This window comes from Rhinoraja longicauda, chromosome 3, assembly GCF_053455715.1.
Source record: "Rhinoraja longicauda isolate Sanriku21f chromosome 3, sRhiLon1.1, whole genome shotgun sequence".
NCBI lineage: Eukaryota > Metazoa > Chordata > Chondrichthyes > Rajiformes > Arhynchobatidae > Rhinoraja > Rhinoraja longicauda.
The window spans coordinates 62,457,365-62,476,505 of record NC_135955.1 but is presented as its reverse complement, the minus strand read 5'-3'; the positions used below and the strand labels follow the sequence as shown (position 1 = coordinate 62,476,505).

The 19,141-nt window shown below is 41.8% G+C and overlaps 1 protein-coding gene across 1 annotated transcript in view; it reads right to left on the bottom strand.

Annotated features, from left to right (window-relative positions):
* Window positions 1-6,976: 6,976 nt before the first annotated feature.
* aldh7a1 (aldehyde dehydrogenase 7 family, member A1) overlaps window positions 6,977-19,141 on the bottom strand; it is a 44,849-nt gene continuing 32,684 nt past the window's right edge. The window contains exons 13-18 of the mRNA XM_078397001.1: window positions 17,824-17,930; window positions 16,319-16,435; window positions 15,914-16,011; window positions 13,618-13,691; window positions 10,987-11,062; window positions 6,977-7,496 (exon numbers count right to left, since the gene is read on the bottom strand). Of these exons, the coding sequence (XP_078253127.1) occupies window positions 7,442-7,496; window positions 10,987-11,062; window positions 13,618-13,691; window positions 15,914-16,011; window positions 16,319-16,435; window positions 17,824-17,930 (527 nt within the window). The 3' untranslated portion in view covers window positions 6,977-7,441. The remainder of the gene's footprint in view (window positions 7,497-10,986; window positions 11,063-13,617; window positions 13,692-15,913; window positions 16,012-16,318; window positions 16,436-17,823; window positions 17,931-19,141) is intronic.

Sequence of the window (19,141 nt, the reverse complement as noted above, 5' to 3'; positions counted from 1 at the left end):
TGTACAAAGTTCCCCGAAAGTGGCTTCACAGGTAGATAAGGCGGTAAAGGTGGGTTTTGGTCCATTTGCCTTCAACAATCAGGGAATCGATACAGAGGTTGTACAAGATTTGTTGAGGCTGCACATGGAGTATGGTGTTCAATTATGGTCATCATGCTGTCGGGAAGATGTCATTAAGCTGGAGAGAGTGTAGAGAAGATTTACAAGGATGGTGCCAGGATTTGAGAGCATGAGCTACAGTGAGAGGTTGGGCAGGCGAAAATTTTATTCCCTGAAACGTCAGAGGCTGAGCGGTGATCTTATAGAGGTGTATAAAACCATGTGGGGAATGGTTAGGGTGAATGCATAGTCTTTTCCCCAGAGTAATGAAATCAACCATTAAAGGGCATAGGGAGGGGAAAGGTGGGAGGGGAAAGATTTAATAGGAACTCAAAGGGTAAGTTTTTCACACAGAGAGTGTGAGGGTATATGGAATGAGCTGCCAAAGTAGTTGAGCCAGCTACAATAATAACATTTAAAAGACATTTGGACAGGCACATGGATAGAAAAGATTTAGAGGGATATGGGCCATATGCAGTCAAATGGGTCTAACTTAGATGGGAGATTTTGTCGGTATGGATGAGTTGAGCCAAAGGGACCTTTTCCATGCATAATCGTCCACATGTGAACCATTTGGCCACGTCAAAATAGGTAAATAAAATGTGCAATTGTTACGATTGAAATTGTATTTAATCACATTGTCTTTGTATTTTAAGGGAATAAAGTCTCATTGTACTTTGAGGCCAGGAAGATTCTTCCACTGGGTCTCCCTGCATGTCTGCTTGGACTGAAACATCCACAGCTCTGCTCTTCAGATGATCCATCATCAAGATTGAGGAAGGGTTCCAACTCAAAATGTTACCTGCCCATTCCCTCCAGAGATACTGCCTATCCTGCTGAGTTACCCCAGCAGCTTGTGTTTTACTTAAGATTCCAGCATCTGCAATTCTTTGTGTCTCTGTCACAAAATCACATATTCTACAATGCATCGAAAGATTAGTTTGCTTAACATGGATATAAAGGTGACTTTTTAATCCTATTAACTAAATGATTCTTGGTGTCATCTGATTGCATAGATTGACCAACTAAAATGAATATTTGCCGAAATGTCCCAATTGGTGTTGCAGCTTACTGCCATAATGGCAGTGCTGCAGAAAAGTCACTGTGTGGTATTTTACACAATCATTTTATTATTAGATCAGTGAACTACATTTTTTTTTTAAGCAGCAATGAAATAAAAGATCAGGCATTATATTTCCAGAGGCCTTGGGTGAATGGTCATTGGGTGGTCAATGGTCAATATATGGTTTCACATTTATTGTCCATTAAACAATCAACCCATATTTTCTTTCCTATTGGCTTCGGCATCAGTCTGCAGAAGGGTCTCGACCCGAAACGTCACCCATTCCTTCTCTCCTGAGATGTTGCCTGTCCCGCTGAGTTACTCCAGCATTTTGTGATACCTTTGATAAGTTCTAAAACCACATCACCACCTCCTCTTTCTTACCACACTCACCAATATCCAGTCAACCATCCCCACAGGTTGGAATGTAATCACGATGAGAGTACACATTAAATAAATGCAGCAAAATAACAGGGAATGGACTTCATTTTAAACAATTGCCAAGTTTGAAGACACCAAAATATTGTAATGCAATTTTAATTACATGGAAATTAAATTGAAGTTTCTAATTATATTGATCCAATGAATTCAATAAGAATAGATTGTTTTTTGGACATGAGATAATATGCAAACTCCAGACAGACAGCTATCAAGGTCAGGAGGTAATTGTAGAACAGTCACTATATTACTGATCCATGTCGGGTATTTGTACTGACTTCCTATGGAATGTGTTCTAGCGCATGTGTGGATGGGGCATTATGATAAGGGTGCTGGAATGAGCGAGAGAGGCTTTGTTCACAGTCTCCAATTGTTATGGCTAATAAAGAACTTTATATGAAGTTAAACGACTTATCGTTATTACTACTTTATACATGGTGTCAGAAGTAGGATTCAAACATCTACGGAATGCCGAGCAAGTAAAGGTATGCAGTACCACTAGTGGTGTATGGGGGCAGTAAAATCAAACCTAATGGAAGGGTAAAGCTGCTGTGCCACCTTGGGGGACAGTCATATAGACTACCATTTTGCATCGTCGATGATGGCGCAGTGCCACTGCTAGGACTCCACGCATGCCAAGACAAGGGGCTGGTTTTGTTCAGCAAGATCATTCACCAGCTGGCCCCGACTAAAGATGATACATCATAGCAAATTCTTGCGGAATATAGTGATCTCTTCACCGACAAGCTTGGAAAGCTACCAGTAACATATTCAATGACACTGGATCCGGATGTGAGACCCGTTGTTCGTTCCGCACATCACATTCCCATAGCTATGCAGGACCGGGTCAAAGCCAAACTGGACAGAATGCAGACATTGGGCGTCACCACGCCTGTCGTGGAGCCAACAGACTGGGTGTCTTTTATAGTTGCAACTACCAAAAAGAACAAACAAGAGATCCGCATATGCATCAATCCGAGAGACCTGAATGCTGCTCTGAAAAGACAACACCACCCCACGCGCACGGTGGAAGAAGTGACTGCCCGTATGGGAAATGCAACGGTATTTTTCGTGTTACTCGCCAAGTGCTCTTTCTGACTAATTCCCCTCGACCATAGATCGTCACTATTCACCACCTTCAGCACTTCCTTTGGCCGCTACAAGTTTCTACAAATGCCGTTCGGAATCAATTCGGCCAGTGAGGTGTTCCAGCGCAACATGGAACAGCTTTTTGAAGGCGATCCCTGCGCGATCATCGTCAATTACATTATCGTTGCTGGTAAAGAAGTGGAGGAACACGACTCCAATTTAAGAAAAGTGCTTGACCGTGCCAGGAGTGTGCACTTAAAACTTAATCCTCACAAGTGCAAGTTCCGTGTGAACCAGGTGAGCTACGTGGGACATATTTTCACAAGCGAAGGCCTCAAAGCCTATCCTTCAAAAACGACGGCTATCAGTGAGATGACAGCGCCAGCAGATGTCGCCGCTCTGCAGAGATTCCTGGGTATGGTAGCTACCTCAGTAAATTCATTCCCAATTTCAGCCAGCTGTGGGCTCCCCTGTTGCAGCTCACTCACAAAGACACTGCCAGGATGTGGTACGAGCAGCAGTAATGTGCTTTTGAGGAACTCAAACGACAAATGTCTCGTCCACCTACTCTGTCCTACTTTGATATCAATAAGCCGGTTACGCTTACCTGCGATGCTTCTCAATGCGGCCTTGGTGCGGCTTGTTTGCAGGAGGGAAGGCCTGTCGCGTATGCTTCCAGGACAATGACGGACACTGAGACTAGATACGCGCAGATCAAAAAGGAGTTGTTGGCAGTGGTTTTTGCGTGTGCGAAGCTCAACGACTACATCTTTGGCAAGCAAGTGATCATAGAAACGGATCATCAGCCATTGGTCTCGATCCTAAGCAAGCCCATACACACGGCTCCAGCAAGATTGCAAAGGATGATGCTAAGACTCCGGAAGTATGACATTACCCTTGTTTACAAATGTGGAAAACATATGTACCTGGCTGACACTCGGACACACTTCTAGGAAATCCACAGCCCAGCACACGGCTGAGAAAGACACTTTCGATGCTTTGGTGGTTCACCACATTCACTCATCTCGTCTGGAGGAACTGGTGATACACACGGCAGAGGATGCCACTTTGCAGGCACTCACCACTGCCATTAAACACGGATGGCCCAGCAAACAACGCATGCTCCCGTCCGCTATACTTTCCTTTCAGAGATGAATTAACCATCGATGATGGGGTCATCATGAAGGGCCACAAAGCAGTTATCCCGGTTTCACTTCAACGGGAGTACTTTGACATCATGCACAGGGGACATCCTGGAGCAGAGGCCACAGTGAAAAGAGCAAGTAGCATGGTTTTTTGGCCTGCGATGACGGACGACGTCCACCAGAGGGTACAATTGTGCGTCGTGTGCAACAGCACAAAGCCACACCAGCAGAGAGAACCACTTCTGCTGCATCCAGTTCAAGAATTGCCTTGGTCTTTGGTGGCAACCGACATCTTTGATTGGCACAACCAGCAATATCTGGTACTAGTTGACTCATATTCCTGCTGGTATGAGATAGACCTGCTTCGCACTACCTCATCAGCAGTGGTGATTATGAAGCTGAGGAGACATTTCTCGGTCCATGGAGCACCACCTGTCTGACAGTGCTGGGCAGTTCACAAGCCAGCATTTTAAAAACTTTGCAGAACAGTGGGACTCTAACCATATCACTAGCAGTCCGGAATATCCCCAATGGAATGGGCTAGCTGTACGGGCAGACCGCAGCGCCAAAACAGGTTATGGAGAGATCCAACAGAGGACATGTTCTTGGATCTCCTTAATCTCAGACATGTGCCACGTGACACAACTCTTGGCTCTCCAGCACACAGACTAATGTCCAGACAAACACGCACCACCCTCCCGGTCTCGAAGCAACCGCTGGAGCCACACATGTACAAGCCGCAGGAGGTTGAGGTTCAATAAAAGGGTGTCACAGAAGGCGTGTTATGATCAATCAAGTCAACCACTCCAACCTCTAATGAAGGACAGACTGTTAGGTTACAAACCCCGGTGGGCTACAATCGCATGGACACGGTTAAAGAGATATGCCGGGAGCCCAAATCTTACATCGTTCAATTAGAAGGAAGGCTCTTCAGGAGGAATCGCAGACACATCTTACCGGTGGACGAGCCTGTGCCAAGACAGGAAATTCCATTCAATGCTATGGACCACCCAGGGGACGAAAATGTTCTTATGAGTAATGGAGATGTGACAGTGGACCCCGAACAGTTTTGGGACCCAGGTGCCGGTGACTGCACCGATGGAGGAACCGCCTGTGAAGCCTGCGCCTGTGGTATCATCACCTGTGAGAAGTACCACAGAAGGGTTGTACAAGACACATGCAGGACGGGTCTGCAAGCCGCATCCCACATACAAAGACTAATGACTAAATGTTTCTTTTATACATGACCGTTGGTGCAGATATTGCTTTCCTATAGTTGTTAGAATGTTGATCAGTATATTCATTTTTTTTATAAGCTTCACAATATTGCTTGTATGCATGTTTGCTTTTATTTTGTGAGGCATGTGCTAAAGAAGGAAGTTGTAGATCACTCACTATATTCCTGATCCATGTCGGGTATTTGTACTGACTTCCTATGGAATGTGTTCCAGCACATGCGTGGTTGGGGCTTTATGATAAGGATGCTGGAATGTGCGAGAGAGGCTTTGTTTACAGTCTCCGATTCTTACGGCTAATAAAGAACTTTATATGAAGTTAAACGACATCGTTATTACTACTTCATACAGTAACCCAGCCTACTGGACCTGTCACGAGCTGTTGCACCACTGTTTAAGATTAGTAAGGAGCCAGGGGACACAAGTTCAGCAAAGCACAAAGGGCTAGAAGAACTCAGTGGGCCAGGAGGAAGAAGGGCCCTCTGTGCTGGAACGACAGTCCCAAACCAAAGGGTCACCTGTCCATTTCCTCCACAGATGTTGCCTGATCTGCTGAGTTCCTCTTGCATCTTGTTTTTTGCTCAGGATTCCAACATCTGTAGTTCCTCATGTCTCCATTTTGTGCCAAAACTTGAGGTTGTCAAGACACTTGCCCGCACTTGGCCCTTATCCCTCTAAACCTTTCCTATCCAAGTACCTATCCAAATGTCTCTTAAATGTTGTTATAGGACCTGCCTCGACTACCTCCTCTGGCAGCTCTCCTCTACACACCACCCTGTGTGTGGAAAAAGTTGGCCCCCAGGTTCCCATTAAAACTTTCCCCTCTCACATTAAACCTATGTCCTCTGGTTCTTGATTACTCTAAATGAGTGATAACAAGTGAATTACACAGTGCAGAGGGCAAGTTAACCAAATAAACATTATAGTTGAACTCCAGATGAGAATCTGCAAGCTTTATAAGTCAAATTATTTGTTTAAACTGATAGTGACCATTGGGATATTTTTTATCAAAATATTGTTGGAGGATAGAGGCCCACTACTAATTCTTCAGCAACACATTTTACCATGTAACCAAATTTTCACGATGTAAAGTCTAGACACAGAATGTCCCTATACTTGGCCGGCTGAGTTCTTCCACCAATTAACTTTTAACCAAGTTCTTAAATCAATTAAATTGCCTTCATGTTGAATGCAAGGGAAGATCTCCTGACATTACTTTACTGAGCTGTGCTGCTCAATGCTGGTGACATGTTATACTTCACTCATTGTCTCATCATTGGCCGTTTGTATGAAACAGATAAATGTTTCCATTTAAGTAAAAATTGTGATTGGAGAGTGTAACACAAATTAAGAATAAATGGCTCGATTGTAAACATGTATTGTCTTTCTTCACAAAATGCTGGAGTAACTCAGCAGGTCAGGCAGCATCTCGGGAGAGAAGGAATGGGTGATGTTTCGGGTCGAGACCCTTCTTCAGAAGAAGGGTCTTGACCCGAAACGTCACCCATTCCTTCTCTCCCGAGATGCTGCCTGACCTGCTGAGTTACTCCAGCATTTTGTGAATAAATACCTTTGATTTGTACCAGCATCTGCAGTTATCTTCTTATATGTATTGTCTTTCCGCTGGCTGGATAGCATGCAACCTCGCTCGGCAAACTAAACTAAATCTTGCAGAGCAATGAAATGGGTTCAACTTGAGAAAGTCTAAATGAGAAACTGGAAATATACATACATTTTCCTTTATTCAAATACAGTACTGTCTTACTATTCTCATTTTATTGAGGACATTTTAGTTTTACTGCAATGAAAATTTGTATTTATTTGTGAATATACTTCCACAATATTCTGGATCAGGAACAATCTCAGTGCATGAACAATCACACAAACCCTGCCACATTAAAGACCTGAAAAATATATTACTTCCATCACAAAAATGTAGATGCAATCTATGCTGCACTTGCAGAATGGTAGAAAAATAAAAGGCAATTATTGCTGTCAAGTGCACCAGCGACAAATATAAAAATCTGTTAAAGCAAAGAAAAATAAAGGACATGCTCCAAGTCATTTCAAAACTGCAGGTTTTATTTTCAGTTTAGTTGTCACTGGAGAGAGACTGAATACATTGTTGGATAACGGGTTATCCTGTTAGTAATGACGAACAGATGTTGTTCATTACAGTCTCAACTCTGAAAAGCTGAAGAAAACCAGAATGTCCAAACATCAAAATCAAAGTCTGGTACTATACATCAAATCAGTTTCACTGATTCAAAATTTTGCAGCACATGATTTCATTCCAATTCTGAAAATTATTATAGTCTTTCATTGTTTCTCATTCAAAGTCTTGATAGTTGCTATAAAATCACGAGTCCTCTTTATTCAAACTTGATTCCTTGTGCCAGAGGAAGTTCCTTGCTGTAGTTGATGGTGCTAAACCAAATAGAAAAAAAGGGATTACTTGCTGTCAATGAAGTAAATCACCTAGGTTAAGATATCAAGAAAAATCACTCTGATCCTTATTAAACTAAATTTACATTGTGATTTATCACTGTTGTCCAAGAATTATTGTTGGCTGATTAATAAAATAAAGATCAAAATACTGCAGAGGCTGGAAATATATTATAAAGAACAGAAAATGCTGGAACATCCAGATGCTAAAGCAGCATCTGTGGACAAAGGAAAAAACATTTCAAGTTGATAACTTTTCATTAGATTTGATCACGTCATCAACCCAAAACATTTGTCCAGTTCTTGCTGCATTCATAGAAACATAGAAACATAGAAAATAGGTGCAGGAGGAGGCCATTCGGCCCTTCGAGCAGCACCGCCATTCATTGTGATCATGGCTGATCATCCACAATCAGTAACCTGTGCCCAATTTCTCCCCATATCCCTTGATTCCACTAGCCCCCAGAGCTCTATCTAACTCTATCTTAAATTCATCCAGTCATTTGGCCTCCACTGCCCTCTGTGGCAGAGAATTCCACAAATTCTCAACTCTCTGGGTGAAAAAGTTCCTTCTCACCTCAGTTTTAAATGGCCTCCCCTTTATTCTAAGACTGTGGCCCCTGGTTCTGAACTCGCCCAACATTGGGAACATTTTTCCTGCATCTAGCTTGTCCAGTCCTTTTATAATTTTATATGTTTCTATAAGATCCCCTCTCATCCTTCTAAACTCCAGTGAATACAAGCCTAGTCTTTTCAATCTTTGCTCATATGACAGTCCCGCCATCCCAGGGATCAACCTCGGCTATGCTGCACTGCCTCAATTACAAGGATGTCCTTCCTCAAATTAGGAGACCAAAACTATCCACAATACTCCAGATGTGGTCTTACCAGGGCCCTATACAACTGCAGAAGAACCTCTTTACTCCTATACTGAAATCCTCTCGTTATGAAGTCCAACATGCTATTAGCTTTCTTCACTGCCTGCTGTACCTGCACACCAACTTTCAGTGACAGGTGTACAAGGACACCCAGGTCTCACTGCACATCCCCCTTACCTAACCTGACATCATTGAGATAATAACCTGCCTCCTTGTTTTTGCCACCAAAGTGGATAACCTCAAATTTATCTATATTATACTGCATCTGCCACGCATCTACCCACTCACTCAACTAGTCCAGGTCACCCTGCAACCTCCTAACATCCTCTTCGCAGTTCATACTGCCACCCAGCTTTATGTCATCCGCAAACTTGCTAGTGTTACTTCTAATTCCTTCATCCAAATCATTAATATATATGGTAAACAGTTGTGGCCCCAACACTGAGCCTTGCAGCACTCCACTCGCCACTGCCTGCCATTCTGAAAAGGACCCGTTTACTCCTACTCTTTGCTTCCTGTCTGCCAACCAATTCTCTACCATGTCAACACCCTACCCCCAATACCATGTGCTCTAATTTTGCTCACCAATCTTCCGTGTGGGACCTTATCAAAGGCTTTCTGAAAGTCTCGATACACTACATTCACTGGCTTCCCTTCATCCATTCTACTTGTCATATCCTCAAAAAATTCCAGAAGATTAGTCACGCATGATTTCCCTTTCATAAATCCATGCTGACTTGGACTTATCCTTTTACTGCTATCCAAATGCACCATTATTATCTCTTTAATAATTGACTCCAGCATCTTCTCACCACCGATGTCAGGCTAACTGGTCTGTAATTCCCCGTTCTCTCTCTCTCGAGTGGGATAAGTGGGATAACATTAGCTATCCTCCAATCCACAGGAACTGATCCTGAATCTATTGAACATTGGAAAATTATCACCAATGTGTCCACTATCTCTAGAGCCACCTCCCCGAGTATCCTGAGATGCAGACCATCAGGCCCAGGGGATTTATCAACCTTCAGTCCCATCAGTCTATCCAATACTAATTATCGACTAATGCAAATTTCTTTCAGTTCTTCTACCTCCCTAGGTCCTCTGTCCTCTAGTACATCTGGGAGATTGTTTGTGTCTTCCTTAGTGAAGACAGATCCGAAGTACCTGTTCAACTCTTCTGCCATTTCCTTGTTACCCATAATAATTTCACCTGTGTTTGCCTTCAAGGGACCCACATTTGACTTTGCTACTCTTTTTCTCTTAACATATCTAAAGAAGCTTTTACTGTCCTTCTTTATATTCTTGGCCAGCTTCCCCTCGTACTTCATCTTTTCAGCCCATATTGCCCGTTTTGTTACCTTCTTTTGTCCTTTGAAAGTTTCCCAATCCTCTGGCTTCCCGCTATTTTTTGTTGTGTTATACATCTTTTCTTTTAGTTTTACTCCATCCCTAACTTCCCTTGTCAGCCACGGCTGCCTCCTACTCCCCTTAGAATCTTTCTTCCTCTCTGGAATGAAATGATCCTGCATCTTCCGGATTAATTGACAATCCTTCCATGAAATACAGCAGGTCCAAATTAACAACCAGATCACAGGCGATAGAATCAACAGCCATGTCCTCACCTCAGAAGTCACTCAGAGGCATTTAAAAATAATTGAATGGATTATAAGGATGGATAATGTTTCAGGTCAGGACTGGAAATCTCACCCATCCTTTTTCTCCAGAGATACTGCCTGACCCATTAAGTTACTCCAGCACTTTCTGTCTATCTTTGGTAGAAACCAGCATCTGCAGTTCTTTGTTCCCACAAGGAAACATTGGCCGAGTCTCAATTGTAAAATTATAGCCAGCCCGACCATCATTGAGCTGAGAAGGAAAATAACTGCAGATGCTGGTACAAATCGAAGGTATCACAAAATGCTGGAGTAACTCAGCGGGTCAGGCAGCATCTCTGGAGAGAAGGAATGGGTGACGTTTCGGGTCGAGACCCTTCTTCAGACAAAGAAAGGATGTAGTTGGAGACAGGAAGACAGTGGGAGAACTGGGAGGGGGGAGGGGAAGAGAGGGAAAGAGGAGCTATCTAAAGTTAGAGAAGTCAATGTTCATACCGCTGGGGTGTATATGCCCTTCAGCCTTGAACCTGCCATCAAAGATATGACTTACACCTGTGGAATCCCAACATTATACCAAGCTGCAGGCAGGCAATTTTTCAGCAACATGAGATCCCAAATAGTAAGGTAATTGTCCTGTTTTTACAGACACAGCATTTTGCAGACTGTGACAAGTCCCGTGTGAAAACTGCTAGGTTTTTTTAAATTCCTCATTTGACAAATAATATAACAAAAGATTTCTATCTTCAAATGCAAGCATGAATTTTCAGGACATCAATCCTGAAATGTATTACATTCACCAAATTGAGGCCAATGATCAGATCACTCATGGTATTTCTGAATGACAGAGCAGGGTCAAATAATCCTCCTCATGAATAAAATTTCCAATTTAAAGCTCTGGGTATTTTAAAAAGTATTCTTTTAGCCATTCTACTGCTCATATTATAGCCATTGAGTAACGCCAGCCAACCACCCATTACATACCAGGTAGATCTCCGCATGTAATGCTTCCAAGCATCACTGCCAGATTCTCTGCCTCCACCAGTGTGTTTTTCTCCACCTGCAAACATTCAAACAGTTTTAGGATTATAAATGAAAGAAAAAAAGGCTGCAGTGCCTTGCATCAATAGCTTCTGGAGATTTCAACTCAAAAATCACAACGCAGTAAATCGTCAATAATCTAACACCCATGGGACTTTGGAGGCACTGGACTAGCAGATGTCTGTAGTATTGGATATTAATCCTATCAATACGCAAACATATTTTTCATAAGTTGCGATTACACAGCAATATAATAAATGTTACAGTGAATCAAATTAATTTAAAAGGGGCACAGAAAACAAAGCCCCGACTATTTCAAAGTAGTACAGAAAGCAGAGCTACACTGCTTAAAAGATGTGCAGGAAACAAGGACCTGGTGAAATTAAAAGGAACAGGTATCAGTGCTGTGGCGAGTATAAAGGCACCACGGGAAACAGATACAAGTAGACCAGATGCCGAATGATCGGGATTTACGAGTCGGGGATAGTGGGTTATCAGTTTTGCTGTTCGACCATTGTGAGACACAATTATCATCCTTAATGAGGTCACTGTGTCACCAAATCCCCATATAATTACCTACATCAGGGCTGCGCTAGGATTAGTTTAAAAACAAGCTTCGGAAACCAATTCTGAAATGCTCTAAATGTCACAACTCTCAGGTATAAATATCATCATACTTCATGTGCGTTGCCTCATCTTTGAATCAAATTGTCTGAAGAAGGGTCTCGACCCGAAACATCACCCATTCCTTCTCTCCAGAGATGCTGCCTGTCCTGCTGAGTTACTCCAGCTTTTTGTCTAACATTCACTTAATTTCCTTAAGAATTAATGAATGTAAGCGTGGACAAAATCTAAAACCAGGAAGATTACATGTTTAAGTAGGGGTTTAGTGAATTCAATAAATAATAATCGTCAGTCTCCGAGATTGCAGTGTAAAAGGAGAACTGTTTAATGCAAGATGACTAATTTTCCCAGCAGACAGAATGAGGAACACTGGACCAATCTGACGATAAAGAACAGAAAGACTATGTGAATAAAGCAACGGCGAGAGTGTGTTGAATTCATTTTTACAGAATGTAAAAGCATAGTCAAAAATGATGTGATGGGCAAGGCCGAAAAAACCCATGTTTTTGTTTAGGTGTAAACTGTTGTGGGTTTTTAAATCAAGGAAACTTAAATTTGATTTCATCTTTCCATAGACAATAGGTGCAGGAGAAGGCCATTCGGCCCTTCGAGCCAGTACTGCCATTCAATATGATCATGGCTGATCATTCACAATCAGTACCCCGTTCCTGCCCTCTCCCCATACCCCCTGACTCCACTATCACTAAGTGCTCTATCTAGCTCTCTCTTGAAAGCATCCAGAGAACTGGCCTCCACTGCCTTCTGAGGCAGAGAATTCCACAGATTTACAACTCTCTGACTGAAAACGTTTTTCCTTATCTCCGTTCTAAATGGCCTACCCATTATTCTTAAACTGTGGCCCCTGGTTCTGGACTCCCCCAACATTGGGAACATGTTTCCTGCCTCTAGCGTGTCCAATCCCTTAATAATCTTATATGTTTCAATAAGATCCCCTCTCATCCTTCTAAATTCCAGTGTATACAAGCCTATTCGCTCCAGTCTTTCAACATATGACAGTCCCGCCATTCCGGGAATTAACCTAGTGAACCTACTCTGCACTCCCTCAATAGCAAGAATGTTCTTCCTCAAATTTGGAGACCAAAACTGCACACAGTACTCCAAGTGCGGTCTCACTAGAAGGACCTCTTTGCTCCTACACTCACCTCCTCTTGTCATAAAGGCCAACATGCCATTAGCTTTCTTCACTGCCTGCTGTACCTGCATGCTAACTTTATGTGTCTGATGAACAAGGACACCCAGATCTCTTTGTACTTCCCCATTTCCTAACTTGACACCATTCAGATAATAATGTGCCTTCCTGGTCTCAACACCAAAGTGGATAACCTCACATTTATCCACATTAAACTGCATCTGCCATGCATCTGCCCACCTGTCCAAGTCACCCTGCATCCTTATAGCATCCTCCTCACAGTTCACACTGCCATCCAGCTTTGTGTCATCCGCAAATTTGCTAATGTTACTTTTAATCCCTTCATCTAAGTCATTAATGTTTATTGTGAATAGCTGCGGTCCCAGTACCGAGCCTTGCGGTACCCCACTAATCACTGCCTGCCAAGCATACTTACTTGCTGTCAATTATGAAAAGCTACGTGATGCAAAACCAACGACATAACTATAAATCATTTGGTTTCATATCATGCGAAGCCTAACAAGATATTGTCTTTTAGCAATACGTCACAATATTGTGGGACATATTAAGTGGACCAGAGGGTGATTTCCATCATTTTGTAAACACCCCATTTTCTTGCAGAACCATACAGTTCAGGAGTGTTTATTCTGCTACACTTATTCCAATGACAAACACTAAGTCTGTGTTTGGCTCGTCTGCCGATTATTAATTCTTCAACACATTTCCCATAATATTGCAATAAGACATTTGAAATTGTAAATTAAGAAAGTTGCCGTGATAAAAGTGATTTTAAAAAGTACCAAAAGCTCCTCCAATTTCAGCACCACTGGTTGGAATGTTGACATTTACAACTCCACAATCTGAACCTTTGGGTCTGAGCAGAAAAAAGAAAATAAAATATTAGGAAGCAACTCACGAAACAAATAATCAAGAAAAGCTGCAGATGGAGGAACTTAAAAAACAAAAACAAATTTCCACCATGGTTTATACTGTGCTTTTTACATTGTGATACTGAATAGAATTTCTGAGCATATGCAAACAAGAACAAAGATTTGAAATAAAAACTGAACTTCGATTCTACTAATTGAAAATGTGTATCAAATAAGAGGTCAACTTAAAGCAAAAAGATACTGAGTGGCCAAATGTGTTCCAATCTTTTAACTTCACAACTTTACAGCAATTAAATAAAGCAACAAAATGATGACTTAAAGGAAAGTTACACTCTGGATCTTTATATTTTTGGTGGGGGTGAGAAGGCTAAACCTAAGTGGACAAAGAGAGGATCAGTATTGCCTGGAGATTTGAATACGTGCTTTTTACTTCATTCATGCAGAGCAATTAGGTTACAGCAGTGGTTCAGTTTACACATACAGTGCCCTCCATAATGTTTGGGACAAAGACCCATCATTTATTTATTTGCCTCTGAACTCCACAATTTGAGATTTGTAATAGAAAAAAAATCACATGTGGTTAAAGTGCACATTGTCAGATTTTATTAAAGGGTATTTTGATACATCTTGGTTTTACCATATAGAAATTACAGCTGTGTTTTTACAGTCTCCTCATTTCAGTGCACCATAATGTTTGGGACACATGGCTTCACAAGCGTTTGTAATTGCTCAGGTGTGTTTAATTGCCTCCTTAATGCAGGTATAAGAGGGCTCTCAGCACCTAATCTTTCCTCCAGTCTTTCCATCACCTTTGGAAACTTTTATTGCTGTTTATCAACATGAGGACCAAAGTTGTGCCAATGAAAGTCAAAGAAGCCATTGTTTCAACTGTTTGGAACATCATTAAGAAGAAAGAGAGCACTGGTGAGCTTACTAATCGCAAAGGGACTGGCAGGCAAGGAAGATCTCCACAGCTGTTGACAGAAGAATTCTCTCTGTAATAAAGAAAAACCCCCAAACACCTGTCCGTCAGATCAGAAACATTCTTCAGGTGTCAGGTGTGGATTTGACAATGACCACTGTCCGCAGAAGACTTCATGAACAGAAATACAGAGGCTACACTACAAGATGCAAACCAGTGGTTAGCCGCAAAAATAGGATGGCCAGGTTACAGTTTGCCAAGTACTTAAAAGAGCAACCACAGTTCTGGAAAAAAATCTGGACAGATGAGATGAAGATTAACTGAGATGAGATGAAGATGAAGAGTGATGGCAAGAGCAAAGTATGGAGGAGAGAAGGAACCAAGATCCAAAGCATGCCACCTCATCTGTGAAACACAGTTATGTTATGGTGTGTTGTGGCCTGGGCATGTATGGCTGCTGAAGGTATTGGCTCACTTATCTTCATTGATGATACAACTGCTGATCATATAGCATAATCAATTCTGAAGTGTATAGACACATCCTATCTACTCAAGTTCAAACAAATGCCTCAAAACTCATTGGCCAGCAGTTCATTCTACAGCAAGACAATGATCCCAAACATACTGCTAAAGCAACAAAGGAGTTTTTCAAAGCTAAAAAATGGTTAATTCTTGAGTGGCCAAGTCAATCGCCTGATCTGAACCCAATGAGCATGTCTTTTATATGCTGAAGAGAAAACTGAAGGGGATTAGCTCCCAAAACAAGCATAAGCTAAAGATGGCTGCAATACAGACATGGCAGAGCATCACCCGAGAAGACACCCAGCAATTTGTCCATGAATCATAGAAACTTAGAAAAAAGGTGCAGGAGGCCATTTGGCCCTTCGAGCCAGTACCGCCATTCATTGTGATCATGGCTGATCTTCCACAACTGTAGACTTCAAGCAGTCATTGCATGGAAAGGATATGCAACAAAATACTAAACATGACTACTTTCATTTACATGACATTGCTGTGTCCCAAACATTATGGTGCCCTGAAATGGGGGGACTATGTATAAACACTGCTGTAATTTCTACATGATGAAACCAAAATGTATAAAAATGGTCTTTAATAAATTCTGATAATGTGTACTTTAACCACATGTGATTTTTTCTATTACAAATCTCAAATTGTGGAGTACAGAGGCAAATAAATAAATGATGGGTCTTTGTCCCAAACATTATGGCGAGCACTGTATATTAGTGCAAAGTGCTCACTCAGAAATAAATTTGAAAAGCTTACCCCATCCAACGGAACATTCTACCTACATCCTGGGTGAAGATGCTGCTGGAGAGACCTTGTTTGACCTCATTGTTCCACGCAAATGCTTCTTGCTCTGACTGCACAATAAATACAGCATTAAGAGATGCATAAAGGAAAACTGAATATTTATGTTCTAAATACATGCTAAATGTCAATCCTGAATGGACAAAGTTTTTTGCATATACCATTACACTATTAAAATTGCTCAATTATATTTTATAAAGCAGTAACAATAAATTGTGATGGTGCATTCACTAACCATAGTCAGTACTTTATTCAAACAAAACCAGGATTAAATGCAAATAAATCAGAACATTCAAAGGTCCAATACTCTATTTTGCTGCATTTTAAAGTGCATTCTTTCAAACAATAAACTTACTTTACCTTAAATTTGAGAACATAAAGAATTGGTGCAAATGTCTCAGTATGAACAATGGTTGCATCGTGGGGAAGTCCAGTTACAATAGTTGGTTCTACATAGTTTCCTGGACGATCAATTGTCTAGAATGACATAACAATATCAATATCAATATTGGTAAACATCATCTTTTTATGTTATAATAAACCACTAGCACAAAGAAAGAATAAGATACAAACTTAATTCATGCTCGAGTATTTTGCTCCTCCAGGAAGAGTTTGTCCATTCAATCAAAGTCAACTAATCAATGCTTTCACACTAGCATTGATCTGGCATGCTATCTTCCTGAAGCAGCAATTTTAGAATTGGAAGATTCTAATTTGATGAGATTTTAGAATTGGAAGATTCTAACCAGATTTGATGAGAAAGACCATGAGATATCCTAGATAATTTAAATGCACTGCACCGCTGGTAGGTTATGATAGAACACACTGGATGAGTAGAAACCAATACTTCTCAATGTTGTCAAATTACCCATCTAACAACAGCTATGCAATCTTCAAATGAACAGTTTGAAGGCCTGTAGCTATCACCGTGGCCTGCCAAAATTCCTCATCCATGACAAGACTGTTTATTTCCATCTCCCCAAAATTGCTCCTTCTGCATCTCCTTCACTCCCTTAGATGCTGAAGTCCTTCATCAGCAACTCATTACCCCAATGTTCTTCTTCACACACACTGTAAATGTAGAACCATAGAAGTGTAGGAACATGCATTTCAGCCCACAATTCCTGGGCCAACCATGATATCAAATTAAACTAACCCCGTCTTCCTGCACCTGATCCATATCCCTCTATTCCCTGCATGTTCACGAGCCTGTCTAAATGCCTCTTAAGCATTGCTATCATATCTGATGCCACCATCTTCCCAGACAACATCTTCTGCATAGATGCACCCACCACTCTGTTAAAAAAAAAACTTGCCTTGCATATCTCCTTTAAATGTCCCCGCCTCTAACCTTAAAGCTACGCCCTCCAATATCTACCCTGACGATTTACCCTCTCATAATTTTACACACTTCTATCAGATCACCTCCTGCATCTGAAGTTCCAGAACTAAAAAGCAATCAAAGTTTGTCCAAACTCTCCTTAAAGCCAATACTAACCTGGAAACATCCTAATGAACCTCTTCTGCACCCTCTCACAAGGCCTACACCTCATTCCTTTAAATACGATGCCCAGAACTGTAACACTGCTCAAAGTGTGGTCAAAGCAAAGTGTTATATAGCTACAACTTGACTTTGTGACTTTTATACTCAAGTGTCGTGTATTACTTGGTCAAACCACAGTTACCATATTTTGTAAGTCTAACTTCCCCCTTTCAGTCGCACACATATTTTCCAAAGAAATACTAATTTAAATCCTCATCTTCAAATTCCTCCACTGTCCAAAGTCATCCTGGCTGTGTGAAATCCTGCAACTTAAACTTATTGTTACCCGCCATTTTTCAACCACGTGTGGCAGATGTCTTACCATTCCACCACAAACCACATTGCCACCTTGCTCTTTGGCCTGTTCCACTGCATTTTTATACATATCCACTGACGTCGTAGTGTGAAGGGGGCCATATAAAGTATTAGCTGAAAGAAATACAAATATTTACTCGATTTGGTTAGAAAGTAGTTTCCAAGTAAAGAACACATTTGTTATGATACAATTTTATTCTAAAACAGATGATACAATTACCAACAATTATTATACAAGCTTGCCTCAGATGATAAATCATGCATTATTTTCCGATTTAATTCACGATTGGTTTTCACACATGGCACAACAATTTTTACATGGCCCCAAGGGAAATAAAAAGTAAAATCTATTGTACTGAAAACCTTTAGCAAACCTTTCATGATATTTTTCATGGCCCCTTTCTACTCACCACTCCTTTTGTTACTGATGCTGTAATATCAACATATTTCTTATTTTCCCCTTAATTCTTATGTTGAATTCAGTCATACGGCATGGAAATAGGCCATCCTGCTCAACTTACCCACGCCGACAACGATGTCCCATCTACACTAGACCCATCTACCCATGTTTGCCCCATATCCCTCTAACTTTCTTTCATCACCTTCCATGCCAAATTCCAGCCTCTCACCTGCCTCAGTCCAGCATTGGATCCACCCCCTCCTGCCACCCCTGGAGCACTAGCAAACCTGTCTACCAGGATATTGGCTCCTCTATAGTGCAGGTGCAACCCATCCCTCTTGTACCGGTCATCTCTGCCCCAGAAGAGATCTCAATGGTCCAGAGATCTGAATCTCTATTCCCTGCACCAACTCCTCAGCCACAAATTCACCTGCCTTATCTTCCAGCGCCTACCCACACTAACACATGGCACTGGGTGTAATCCAGAGATCACTACCCTGGAGGACCTACTTTTTAACCTTTTACCTAACTCGCTATAATGATTGTGCAGGACTTCATGCCTTTTCCTACCCATGTCATTTGTGCCAACATGCACAACAACCTCTGGCTGCTCCCCCTCCCCCTTGAGAATGTCACACAGCCGCTCTGAGATGTCCTGGACCCTGGCACCAGGGAAGGAATACACCATACAGTCAATTGCTGCCACAAAATTTTCTGTCTGCCTCCCTTCCTAATGAGTCTCCCACCACTATGGATCTGCCTGACATTAGCCTTCCCCGCTCTGCCTCTGAGCCAGGCTTGGTGGTACAGACCTGACCCCTATCACTGCTCTCCATCGGCAGGTTATCTGAAAGGGTATTACTGTTTTGAAGGGGAATGGCCACAGGTCTCACCTAAACTCTCTGACCACCCCCTTTCCTCAAGG